This window comes from Micromonas commoda, chromosome 4, assembly GCF_000090985.2.
Source record: "Micromonas commoda chromosome 4, complete sequence".
In the NCBI taxonomy this organism is placed as follows: domain Eukaryota; kingdom Viridiplantae; phylum Chlorophyta; class Mamiellophyceae; order Mamiellales; family Mamiellaceae; genus Micromonas; species Micromonas commoda.
This window is the reverse complement of record NC_013041.1, coordinates 243007-255388: the sequence shown is the minus strand read 5'-3', so window position 1 is coordinate 255388 and position 12382 is coordinate 243007. Positions and strand designations below refer to the sequence as shown.

The window sequence follows — 12382 nt, the reverse complement described above, 5'->3', positions numbered from 1 at the left end:
TCACACCGGGGAAGGGCTTCGCGCCGTCGCGTCGCTCTGCGTCTGTTTTCGAAATAAGCACCAATACTCGAACGGTCCGAAGCCTACTTTGATCCTATCGCCTTGGCTAAGGTTAAATGGAAATGGAGGACTTTCTTTCGGAAATGTCCTCAACTTAGCCGTATCGCCGACGCTCACCTCCCACACCTCCTCGCCGTATATAATAGTCTCCCGCATGCTGAAAGCATCGTTCCCGAAGTACCGAACGTCCCACAGAACATAATATACCAGGTGAAAGAGGATGCTGAAGGCTGAGGTGATCAGCACATAAGCAGGAATCAACATGAACAGTATTTCAGGCCCAAAGATCAGGATGGGAAAGCCCACGCAAAGGCACCGGATTGGTAAGGGGCAGTCGTCGCAGCTATGTAGAAAATCTTGGAAGGGCGACTTCTTCCGAGTCACATTCGGGTCGACGGGCTGGATAGCACCATACCATGTATGCCAAAACCCGTCGATGACCAGAGGAAGGTAAAATATGCCGAGAAGGGCGTAGATTAGGCGCCCCCGAGGGCGGAGGTCCTCCTTGGGAAACTTGGATCGGATTTTCAGCGAGTCATGCTCCGGTCCATAAGTATCGCCGCTGCCTGACGCCTCGTGGTGTTCCTGTTCCAGCGACGACACTTCACAGATGCGGTACGGCATCGTATCGCGCTAGGTCGTCCGCGCGTCGTGGGCGCCGGGGGACGACTGTGTTTAGCTCGAGGAAGGCGACTTCAAGGTTAAAAAAAAATTACTTGTACAAGTACAAGTACTCATACAAGTAGAAGGCGAGCTTTGACAGAGAGACGAACGCCAAATCGGATGTCGTTCTCGTTCACACCCCCGAGCGCCTCGAGGGGATGCATGGCGGACCTCGAGGCGCTTTGGGCGGACGTCGCCGATGACGACGCGGTCGATGTCCGCGCCGCCGGGGGCCGCGCCGTGTGCGAGGGATGCGCGCGCCCGGCCTCGGCGTGTCTCTGCGACCGCCTGCCCGCACAGCCCGTCGAAACTCGCGGCGCGCTCGTCGTGCTGACGCATCCGAACGAGTCTAAGCGCGCGCTGAACACCGGTTGGATCCTGCCCCGGTGCATGCGACGCTGCGAGATCGTTCGCGGGCGATATCCGCCGCAACACCTGCAGGACAGGATGGCCGGGATGGCACCGGACGTTCCGATGTACCTCCTGTACCCGTCGACATCGGCGACGAATCTGGACGAGGTTTCGGTGGTGGACGACGCCGCGGCGATCGTTTCGGCGTCGACGGGTCAGGTCTCGCTCGGCCCCGACGACGTGCTCGCGGGCGCGGCGTACGTGTGCGTGTGCATAGACAGCACGTGGGGGCAGGCGAGGGAGATGGCGGTGCCGACGCTCGAGAAGATGCCCGCGAGGACGCGGCTCATCCAGCTGCCGTTGACGTCGACGATGGACGACGACGTTGACGGTTCGAGGGTGGACGCGCCGGGGCTGCGACGGTTCTCCGAGGGCGACGGGGGCGCCGGGTCGCTGCTCACCCCACCCGCGCCCGGTGCTATGCTCACCGCGGAAGCCGCCGCCAGGGCCGTGGCGATGCTCGAATCGACGTGTCCCGGAGGAGGAGGAGGAGGAGGAGGAGGAGGAGGAGGAGGGGGCGCGAGCGTCGAGCGTTGGTGCGTTGGAGCCGTGAGCGCGATGGCGGGGTTCCAGGCGCGGCACGATCCGGCGATGTCGGGCGGGGCGGTTAAGCGGGGCGGCGGGAGGCGGCAGAGGCTGGCGGATCCGTCGAGGTTGGAGGGCGCCGCGGGAAGGGCGTTGTAGGAGAAGTAGGCACAGCTAACTTTCATGTCAGTCCAAAAAATTGACACTTTTCGCGGGAACGAACTCGCCCTCCGCGCGATCAGACGCGGAGGCGCCGGCCGTGGACGCGACCATGACGCAGTTCTCCGGAGCGGTGAAGCTCGGCGACCTCAACGACTTCATCAACCCGTCGCAGGCGTGCATCGTCGCGCTCGAAGGTGCGCGTCGCCCCCCGCCCGGACCGGATCTGGCAGGTGCCTTACCGGCTCGCTCCCGCCGCCGCTCCGCCCGATCGAAGATCCGCGCGCCGACTGACCCGACCAGTCCATCCGACCCCTTCCCCGATCCGCAGCGAACAAGGACGGCAAGCTGAATCTCGAGGATGACATCGACGTTCCCGCCGGGGGCGAGATGATCCTCAACAAGCGCTCGAAAGCACCCGTCACGGAGGACCTCACGTACCTCTTCGGCCAACCCGAGAAGCCCATCGGCCAGTGGGGGATCGAGAAGAAGAACGACAGCGACGCCATCAAGGTGTCCCTCTCCGACTGCCTCGCGTGCAGCGGCTGCATCACGTCCGCGGAGACGGTGCTCCTCGAGGCGCAGAGCGTCGACGAGTTCAAGCAGCAGGTGGCGGCGTGCGCGCAATCCGGAGGTCGACGCGTCACGGTGGTATCCGTCGCTCCGCAATCCCGCGCGTCCCTGGCGCACGCCGCGGGGCTCTCCGCCATCGACGCCGCGAAGCGTCTGACGGGGTTCTTCAAGTCCATGGGGGTCGTCGCGGTGTTCGACACCACCGCCGCCCGCGATTTCTCCCTCCTGGAGGCTGGAGAGGAATTCGTCGAGCGCTTCCGGGCGTCTCGGCGGAGTTTGGGTTCGAACCAAAGCCAAAGCCAAAGCCAAAACCAAAGCCAAAGCCAAAACCAAAACCAAAGCCAAAACCAAAACCCGCTGCCCGTGCTCGCCTCCGCGTGCCCGGGTTGGGTGTGCTACGCGGAGAAGCAGTCCCCGGGGGTGCTGCCCCACATTTCCAACGTCAAGTCCCCGCAGCAGGTCATGGGCACGATTGTCAAGCGGAGGGTCGCGGCGTCGCTGGGTCTCGACCCGGCGGCGGTGTTTCACGTCGCCGTGATGCCGTGCTACGATAAGAAGTTGGAGGCGAGCCGCGGGGATTTTCGCGGCGAGCCCGGGGTTGGCGGCGGCGACGGCGAGGGACCTCCCGACGTCGACTGCGTCCTCACCACCGGGGAGGTGGCCGAGCTTCTCGCGGGTGCGTACGGCATCGCCGTGAAGGAGAGGGACGGGTACTCGACCGAGGCGGCGGGCGCGAGGGAGGGCGCGGCGGCGCTGGCGAGGGTACCGCCCGCGCCTCTCGACGGGTGGCTCGCGTCGTTTGGAACCGGGCGGAGGCCGAGTCCGAGCTCCTCGGGCGCCGGGGCGCCGGACGCTGACGTGGACATGGACGTCGACGTGGACGCTGACGTGGACGCTGACGTGGACGCCTCTTTGGCTGCCTCGGGAGCGGATGCGAACGACGAGTGGGTGTGGGGTTGCGACTCGAAGGAGGGCGGCGGGGGTTCCGGCGGGTACCTCGAGCACGTCTTCAGGTACGCCGCCGCGAAGATCTTCGGGATTGAAGTTCGCGGCGCTCTCGAGTACAAGATCCCGCGCGCGAGGAACCCGGACCTCCGGGAGGTGACGCTGGAGGGACCCGACGGGACGACGCTGTTGCGGTTCGCGCAGGCGTACGGTTTCCGGAACATCCAGAACATGGTCCGGAAGATCAAACCGACCGCGCACGACATCCACCTCGGCACGTCCAGGGACGGGTGCGGGTACGATTACGTCGAGATCATGGCGTGCCCGAGCGGCTGCCTCAACGGCGGCGGGCAGCTCCCGCCGCCGCCGCCGCCGGGGGAGATCGCCGGGAGCGGCGGCGCGAGACCGCGGGCGATGACGGCGAAGGAGCTGGTGGACGAGCTCGAGACGAAGTACCGATGGGGCGACGGCACCGTGGAGCCGCGGCCGCCGGATGCGAGCCCGGAGGTTGCGGAGGCGTACCGCGATTGGGTGCGAGGGGCGGTTGGTTCGGAGAGAGCGCGCGCGCTGTTTCACACGCGGTACCACGACAGGGGCGCGGAGGCTGCGGCGGCGGCGGGCGGGGCGGTCGCGGCGGCGGCGCAGCTGAAGCTCACGAGCGACTGGTAGCGGCACTTTCCTGGCGTGCGTTCTTTTCGGCCTCGGGACTTGTGTCGATTGAGTTCTCACATTTAACTCAGGTTACTTCTTATTTACAAGCTGAACAACAGATTCAAAGTCGTTGCGAGAACCACGAAGAGTCCCGAGAGTCTTGGGGCATGGTCGTCGTCGTCGAGGACGAGTTTGGGTGGTGGTGAAGGTGGAGGGGGGAGTATGTCTGAGCATGAAGCGGCCGTGAGTTCTCCAGCGAGACACGAGGATGGCCCGGATACAAAGTACCCGTCGTTACATTCGGGTTGGCACGATGTTCCGCTGGCCAGGGAGCTCGTGCACGTCCCCGCTGCACCGTTAGTCGGAGGTGCGGAGGCATCGCATGGATCCGGATTGCACGTCCCACTGGTCAGTACGCCTGCGTCGCAGGAATGATCCCCGGACAGGGTGTACCCGGTCTGGCACGTGGGGCGGCACGTCGAACCGCTGGAGAGGGAGCTGGCGCAGTTTCCTTTACCGCCGTTCGCAGGTGTTGGAATCACATCGCACGGGTCGCCAGCACACGTCGCCGAGGTGAATTTCCCCCCACTGCAATAGCTGAAACCCGAGACGGTGTACCCACTGCCGCACGTGGGCTGGCAAATCGTCCCGCTCGTCAGGGAGCTTGTGCACGTCCCAACCGCGCCATTCTCCGGCGGTGCGGACGCGTCGCAGGGCCCGCCGGAGGTGTCGAGGCAGAGCATCATGGAGAGCACGCCGCCACGCACGCAGGTACGCGGACCGGATGGATTGAAGCCGCTGGAGCAAGTCGGTTGGCAGGAGTCGCCTATTTGCAACGAGCCACTGCAGTCCCCGACAGCGCCGTTTTCGGGTGCGACGGAGGCGTCGCATGTTGATGGCTCCCACGCGTCCGGCGGCCCGTCGTGAAATGCGGCCGAGCTCGGGTACGTCGCCGCCGGGCACACTGACTTGTCGGAGTTGTCAAAGCCGCAGTTGGTGTACGAATCGATCCATTTCGAGGCGCCTCTGAACATGTCCTGAAAATTCCAATTTTGGCATCCCATCCCTTCACAAATAAAACAATTTCCCGAGTTCTTTTCAGCGTCTGTACACGAAGTCTTCGGCTTCCATCCCGTGATGTCTGCATTGAAGATACTCGCGCCGGTGAACATGGATATCATCTGCTGTACCTGCCCCACGTTCCAGTTGCTGATGTCGTCGTTGAAGTTGGACGCGCCGTAGAACATATAGCTCATGTCGGTAACCTTGCTCACGTCCCATGAGCCAAGTCCCGTCGCGTTGAAATTCTGCGCATAGTTGAACATGCCCTGCATGTTGGTCACCTTGCTCACGTCCCACCCGGACATGTCAGCGGTTTTTGCAAAGCTCCAAGCACTTTGAAACATTTGGCTCATATCTGTAACCGCGCCCACCTTCCAAGAGCTCAGGTCCTGATTGAACTGGCCCGCGTTGTCGAACATGCCGCTCATGTCTGTCACTTTGCTCACGTCCCACCCGGATATATCCTGGTTGAAGTCCCCTTTATTCGAGAAAAGCCGAGACATGTCGGTCACGAGCGAGGTGTCCCAGGACGGCATGTCCACTCCGCAGGCGGCGCCGCAGTTTGCGCCGCCTATAGAGCAGCACGCCTCGCCGCTCGGAACCTTGCTGAGGCACCGCTCCATTGCGACAAAAAGTGCAGCAGAAGACAAGAACGGAGAAGCAGCTCCCGAGCAGCTGGCGGGCGCACCTGCTGTCCACGCGTCCGGCGGCCCGTCGTAAAATGAGCCCGAGCTCGGGTACGTCGCCGCCGGGCACACCGACTTGTCGGAGTTGTCAAAGCCACAGTTGGTGTACGAATCGATCCACTTCGAGGCGCCTCTGAACATGTCCTGAAAATTATAATTTTGGCCTCCCATCCCTTCCCAAATATAACAGTTTCCCGAGTTCCTTTCCGCTTCTGTACACGCAGTCTTCGGCTTCCATCCCGTGATGTCTGCATTGAAGATACTCGCGTCGTAAAACATGGATCGCATCTGCTGTACCTGCCCCACGTTCCAGTTGCTGATGTCGTCGTTGAACTTGGACGCGCCGTAGAACATATTGCTCATGTCGGTAACCTTGCTCACGTCCCATGAGCCAAGTCCCGTCGCGTTGAAATTCTGCGCATAGTTGAACATGCCCTGCATGTTGGTCACCTTGCTCACGTCCCACCCGGACATGTCAGCGGTTTTTGCAAAGCTCCAAGCACTTTGAAACATTTGGCTCATATCTGTGACCGCGCCCACCTTCCAAGAGCTCAGGTCCTGATTGAACTGGCCCGCGTTGTCGAACATGCCGCTCATGTCTGTCACTTTGCTCACGTCCCACCCGGATATATCCTGGTTGAAGTCCCATTTATTCGAGAAAAGCCGAGACATGTCGGTCACGAGCGAGGTGTCCCAGGACGGCATGTCCACTCCGCAGGCGGCGCCGCAGTTTGCGCCGCCTGTAGAGCAGCACGCCTCGCCGCTCGGAACCTTGCTGAGGCACCGCTCCATTGCGACAAAAAGTGCAGCAGAAGACAAGAACGGAGAAGCAGCTCCCGAGCAGCTGGCGGGCGCACCTGCTGTCCACGCGTCCGGCGGCCCGTCGTAAAATGAGCCCGAGCTCGGGTACGTCGCCGCCGGGCACACCGACTTGTCGGAGTTGTCAAAGCCGCAGTTGGTGTACGAATCGATCCACTTCGAGGCGCCTCTGAACATGTCCTGAAAATTCCAATTTTGGCATCCCATCCCTTCACAAATAAAACAATTTCCCGAGTTCCTTTCCGCTTCTGTACACGCAGTCTTCGGCTTCCATCCCGTGATGTCTGCATTGAAGATACTCGCGTCGTAAAACATGGATCGCATCTGCTGTACCTGCCCCACGTTCCAGTTGCTGATGTCGTCGTTGAACTTGGACGCGCCGTAGAACATATAGCTCATGTCGGTAACCTTGCTCACGTCCCATGAGCTAAGCCCCGTCGCGTTGAAATACTGCGCGCCGCTGAACATGCTCTGCATGTTGGTCACCTTGCTCACGTCCCAACCGGACATGTCAGCGGTTTTTGCAAAGCTCCAAGCACTTTGAAACATTTGGCTCATATCTGTGACCGCGCCCACCTTCCAAGAGCTCAGGTCCTGATTGAACTGGCCAGCCTGGTTGAACATGTTGCTCATGTCCGTCACTTTGCTCACATCCCACCCGGATATATCCTGGTTGAAGCTCCATTTACCCGAGAAAAGCCCAGACATGTCGGTCACCAGCGAGGTGTCCCAGTCCGCCATCAGCGCTGTTCCTGCATCACCGCAATCAGCGCCTCCCCCGCCGAGTGGGTCACTCACGGGTTTGCAGCACCTCTCGCCGGTGGAAACCTTGCTGAGACACCTCTCGACTGCAGTAATGAGCGCCGCGCTGTTGGCGAACGCAGCTGCGTGTGATGTGGAAATGCATGCCGCGACGATGCTGACGAGTAAGAGCCCGTGGGGGCGAGTTGCTGCCCAGCGCCCCCGTCCACGTCTTGAGGCGAGCGCGGACATTTTCCCTCCACAAGTCGCTCGTTGGCCCATGACGTTTCTCCACGAGTCGGCGGAAGCCGAGACGCTCACGTCGCATCGCGCGATGAAGAGGGGCGGGTCCGCCCCTTGCAGCTTGCTGAGCGCCGCGAGGATGAGGATGAGGACCGGCCGTGCGAGGATGAGGATGAGGACACGACAGCACTTCGCCCACGAGGCTGACGCCCCGATACAATTTCTTCTTACCGCCGTCTTGAGCGCGTCTCTGTCCGCGAACGGCGCGGCGAGCGCCCAGGGCATGCGCGTGCAACACACGACGCATAACGTGACCAACGCGCGGGACCAAGAGATCCGCATCCCCCCGGGCTCGATCATCCCCGGGGCGCTCGCGGCGTGCGGCCCAACGTCGACGCGAGGACTTCTGGACTAACCCTATCATCGCGCGAATCTGTAATCAAAAAGGAATCCGCCCACTCATCACCAGCTTCTGTGGACTCCTGTGAGCTGCGGCGCAGCCGCGGACTGGCCAGTGACCTGACTGAGGCGCATCAGGCAGTCCACCAAATCTGCTTTGAACGGCCCGCGACCCAGTCGTGCCCGCGCGCCTGACGCTTCGCGCATCGACGCGCGTCGTTTCGTCGCCGTTGCATGGACCTGCAGGGGTTCATAGTCCGCGGTCAGGTCCTCTCGTTGATGCGACAGCTCATCCGCGCGACTCGCAACGCACCGAGCGACGCGAGAGCCGAACTTCGAGCCGAGATCAGGCGCTGCTTCGAGCAGGCCAAGGGACACGCCGACCGCGTGACGGTGAAGCACTTGCTGTCCGACGGGCGGCTGAAGCTCAAGATGCTCAAGGAGATGGTCGGCTTCACCACCTGAGCGCCGCGCGTAGAGCACCGGCACTGACCTCGGCGAGGCTTTCCCGTCGCCGCCGATTCGCGAAACCGTTGCGAACGATAGCCACTCTACCAGTGGGACCGTAGGAAAAGACAGAGACGAGAGCGGACGCGATGAGAGCCCGGCGGACGCTCGCGACGACGCTCGCGCGCGTCTCGCGCCGCGGGCTGCACGGCGGTCCCTTCGGCGCCGCGGGCGCCGCGGGTGCCGTCGACGAACCCCCGACGGAATTCTTCGAATCGATACGCGCGCTCGGCGGCGAACACGAGCGCTTCGCCGAGTGGCTCCACGCGCGCGTCTCCGCCGACGAGACCGCACGAGGCGGGCGGCGGAACGTGCACCCCGCCGTGACGGCCGCGCGCGTCCCGGGCATGGGCGTCGGGCTCGTCGCGCGGCGCCCCGTCCGAGCGGGCGAGATCGTGCTCAGGATCCCTCGAGACGCGTACGCGCCCCTCTCCGCGACGCACGCGCTCGCCGCGGCCAAGGCCAAGGCGCCCGCGTTCGTGGACCACGCGGCGAAGGTGGCGGCGTCGATGGGCGCGCCGGAGCTGGCGACGCACGCCGCGCTGGCGCTGCACGTCCTCTTCGAACTCGGCGATCCTCGAAGCGAGGGGTTCGCGTATCTCGCCACGCTTCCGGGCCTCGCCGGAAAGGCGTCCCCGTCGGTGCCGCTGCTGTGGACCCCGACGCAAGTCGCGACGCTCAGGGGTACCCCGACGCACGGGCGCGTGCTGCGCCGTGCGAAGTTCGTCAGCGACGCGCACGCGGCGCTCTTCGGTTCGGGGGGCGGGGGCGGCGTCCCGCTGGAAAAGTTTGCGTGGGCGCTGAGCTCGGTGCTATCCCGGGCTGCCTCCGGGGATCGGATGCCGTACGCGTTCCTTCCGGGCGTGGACCTCCTGAACCACGGCGGCGTGGACGCCAACTGCGAGCTGAGCGCGGTGAAACTGGCACCCGGGGGGAACGAAGAAAATGTAACATGGGGCGACGTCGAGGTTACCTGCGTCAAGGATACCCCCGCGGGCGAACAGCTCACGATATCATACGGCGACGAGTCGGATAACTGCAGGCTGCTGCGCCTGTACGGGTTCGCCACGCGCGGGAACGTTCACGACAGACGAACGATCGAGCTTCGGCTCACCGGCGACGCGCTGGACGCGTGGAGGGCGCCACGGCGGTGGGGCCCGGGGATCGACGCGGCTCGTCGAGCGATACTTCGGCTCCACGGGCTGCCGCGGCTCACCGCCGAGTTTGAGCACGTCGACGCCGGCGCGGGTTTGGACGATCGGGAGGTTGGGGGATCGAATCCGGGCGGCGCCGCGGTGTTTCGCGACCCGACCCTGCCCCGCCCGGAGACGATCGACGACGACGAAGAGGAGGAGGAGGAGGAGGAGGAGCCGTCGAGGCGAAGGGCTTCGGGAAAAGAAGGCGAAGGCGAGGGAACGGACGCGGTGCGGTGGCGTTGCGTCGTCGCGCACCCATCCAAGCCGTTTCCGACCGTCGCTCGAGCCGCGGACTCGTCCACCCCCGCCGCGCACGCCGCATCCGACGCCGCCACCGTGCTCGCCGCCACGTACGGCGTCCCGCCGTCCGTGCTCCTCGCGTCGCTTCGAGTGCACCTGCTGACGGGGTTTGAACCGGCGGGTCCGGACGGAGCCGAACCCGACCCTCGGCGACCGATATCCGAGCGAAACGAAGCCGCCGCGAGGGCCGTGCTCGGGGAGGCTTCGGAGCGCGCGCTTCGCGGGATGAACGCCGCGTTGAGACCCGGGGCGGGCGTGGACGACGCGGCTGGGTTTGAGCTGGACGAGCTTGACGCGGAGCGCGCGGGGGCGATCCAGAAGGAGCTGAAGAGCGGCGAGGACTGGTGCGCGTCGGTGATGAACCTGCGACGGGGACAGGAGGAGATACTCGAGGAGCTCCTGCGCCACAGCCGGTGAGAAGACGCGAACGGAGGTGGAACGGGGCGTGTCTATTCTACCAATCGCTCACGTAGATCACGTCACACTCGCGCCGGCTAATGTTAATCTTATTAATAACACTTACGCGTGAGATGACGTTCCGATTCCTCGATCTCGCCACCACTCACCACCATCGTCGCTTCGGCACGACGTCCAAACGAACGTTCTCCGGTCGCAGCGTGATGAGCGCCCTCGGCCTCGGCGGATCCGCCCCGGGCCTCAGTCGCACGTCCACCGCCCTGGCCACCATCGCCAGGAGCAGCGCGCTCTCCATCATGGCGAAGCCCGTGCCGATGCAGACCCTCGGGCCCGCGCCGAACGGCACGTACACGCCCCCGGGGCCCATGCCCTTGAGAGCGCCCTTCGCCATGGGCGCGTCCGCATCCGCGCCGCCGCCGCCGCCCGATCCCGCTCCTCGTTCCACCCCTTTTGGAACGCCTCCCGGCTCGAGCCAACGCTCCGGCCGGAACTCCCCGGGCGCGTCCCAGTACCTCGCGTCGTTGTGCAGCAGATACGGCGCGATCAGGACGGTCGTTCCCTTGGGCAGCGCGTACTTGCCCCCCGCGATGAACACGTCCTCGGCGCAGCACCTGCCGACCATGTACGCCGGGGGCTGCATTCGCATCGTCTCCAGCACCGCAGCCTCGGCGTACTTCAGACGCGAGTAGTGGCTCGCGTTCGGCAGATCGTTCAGCGGATCCGGGCCGATCACCGCGGCGGCCTCCTCCGAGAGCTTCGCCGCGCACCGCGGGTTACTCGCGACGTTGACGCAACACCACGAGAGTAATATGGCGGACGTCTCCTGACCCGCCACCATGAGCGTCATGAGCTCGTCTCGCAAACTCACGTCGTCCATGCCCCCTCCGTCGCCGCCCTCGCCGTCGTCCCTGGCGTCCAGAAGCCTGTCGAGAAGGTCGGGGTTCTCGACGCTCTCCAAGCCGTTGACCCGTTTCTGACGACGTTCGGCGATGAGCGAATAGACGGCTTTGTCCAGCCGAGTCACCGCGGCGTTGTACGCAAAGTTATCGGGGATCGGGACCCACTCCGGGACGATCATCCCCGTCGCGGATCGTCTTCCGAAAAACTCGAACGCCTCCTTGATGGCGCCGTTGATCTCCCTGGCGCGTTTGCCTCGAACGTCCGCGCCGAAGAGAGCCTCGGCGACGATTCGAAGCGTGAGGTCGTTGAAATCTTCGTAACAATCGCGGACCGAACGCGCGCCCCACTCGTTTCTAAGCAGCTCCGCCCCGGCGCGTGCCATGGCCGTCGCGTAGGCGTCCACCGCGGCTGCGCGGAACGCCGGGTTGGAGAGCCGGCGTTGCCTCGCCCACGACTCGCCGTCGCTGACGAGCAGACCCTCACCCGCGAGCGACGACCCGGGGAAGAACGCGGTGCCCTCCTTGACGAAGAGCCCCGCGCGATCGATCATGACGTCCGCGGCCACCTTCGGGTCGGAGACGAGCACCACGCGCTCACCCGCGAGGGATAGCCCGACGACGTCGCCGTGTCGCCGCTGCGTGTCGACGATGAACGCGAGGGGATCCGCGCCGAGCGCCACCGCGACGTCGTCGGGAGGGCCCGGGGGAAATCCCGCGGGCGGCGGGGCGGCCGCGCGCTGGAGTTGCTTGGCGAGTTGCGAGGGCACGTCGGCGACGCCCCGCAGCGCGGCGGTCTGCATCTTGAGCGCGACGGTGGCGAAGTCGCGGATGAACGCGGCGGGGTCGTCGCCGGACGCCGCCGCGGTCGCGTCGGTCCGCTCCGTTTGCGCGGATACGACCGGCGTCGAACGTCGCCGGCCGCGCGAAAAGCGCCCTCGGAGTCCGGTGGACGCGACGCGGCGCGCGCTCGTCGCGCCGCCGGTCGGTCGCGCGCCCTGCGCGACTCCGTGTGGCGCCACCCGCGCGGACATCGCCTCGGATCCAACGACGGTCGCGCCGCTTCGTCGTATCCGCCCGGGCGCACCCCCAGATTGTTATCCACCTCGATGCCGACTTCGTTCCGAGA

The 12382-nt window shown here is 64.6% G+C and overlaps 7 protein-coding genes across 7 annotated transcripts; 4 read left to right on the top strand and 3 right to left on the bottom strand.

Annotated features, from left to right (window-relative positions):
* On the bottom strand, nt 1–684 carry MICPUN_57593 (predicted protein; the record flags this gene model as incomplete). Its single annotated transcript, XM_002501209.1, has 1 exon — nt 1–684. One exon carries the CDS (start codon nt 682–684, stop codon nt 1–3), a length of 684 nt encoding a protein of 227 aa, XP_002501255.1.
* Nucleotides 685–885: 201 nt separating this feature from the next.
* MICPUN_99893 (predicted protein) lies at nt 886–1818 on the top strand (the record flags this gene model as incomplete). The annotated part of the gene is made up of 1 exon (XM_002501585.1): nt 886–1818. One exon carries the CDS (start codon nt 886–888, stop codon nt 1816–1818), a length of 933 nt encoding a protein of 310 aa, XP_002501631.1.
* Nucleotides 1819–1930: 112 nt separating this feature from the next.
* On the top strand, nt 1931–4005 carry MICPUN_81047 (predicted protein; the record flags this gene model as incomplete). Its single annotated transcript, XM_002501584.1, has 4 exons — nt 1931–2002; nt 2179–2654; nt 2715–3153; nt 3364–4005. The coding sequence occupies 4 exons, from the start codon at nt 1931–1933 to the stop codon at nt 4003–4005; spliced, it is 1629 nt and encodes a 542-aa protein (XP_002501630.1).
* Nucleotides 4006–5114: 1109 nt separating this feature from the next.
* On the bottom strand, nt 5115–7295 carry MICPUN_81187 (predicted protein; the record flags this gene model as incomplete). Its single annotated transcript, XM_002501208.1, has 3 exons — nt 5115–5527; nt 5999–6445; nt 6854–7295. Coding segments are annotated over 3 exons (1302 nt in total), but the record flags the coding sequence as incomplete, so codon positions are not given.
* An 876-nt stretch (nt 7296–8171) lies between these two features.
* On the top strand, nt 8172–8402 carry MICPUN_57589 (predicted protein; the record flags this gene model as incomplete). The annotated part of the gene is made up of 1 exon (XM_002501583.1): nt 8172–8402. One exon carries the CDS (start codon nt 8172–8174, stop codon nt 8400–8402), a length of 231 nt encoding a protein of 76 aa, XP_002501629.1.
* A 131-nt stretch (nt 8403–8533) lies between these two features.
* Nucleotides 8534–10357, top strand: MICPUN_57588 (predicted protein; the record flags this gene model as incomplete). The annotated part of the gene is made up of 1 exon (XM_002501582.1): nt 8534–10357. The coding sequence occupies one exon, from the start codon at nt 8534–8536 to the stop codon at nt 10355–10357; it is 1824 nt and encodes a 607-aa protein (XP_002501628.1).
* Nucleotides 10358–10430: 73 nt separating this feature from the next.
* MICPUN_93908 (predicted protein) lies at nt 10431–12056 on the bottom strand (the record flags this gene model as incomplete). The annotated part of the gene is made up of 2 exons (XM_002501207.1): nt 10431–10727; nt 10815–12056. The coding sequence occupies 2 exons, from the start codon at nt 12054–12056 to the stop codon at nt 10503–10505; spliced, it is 1467 nt and encodes a 488-aa protein (XP_002501253.1). The 3' UTR covers nt 10431–10502.
* Between the last annotated feature and the right edge of the window lie 326 nt (nt 12057–12382).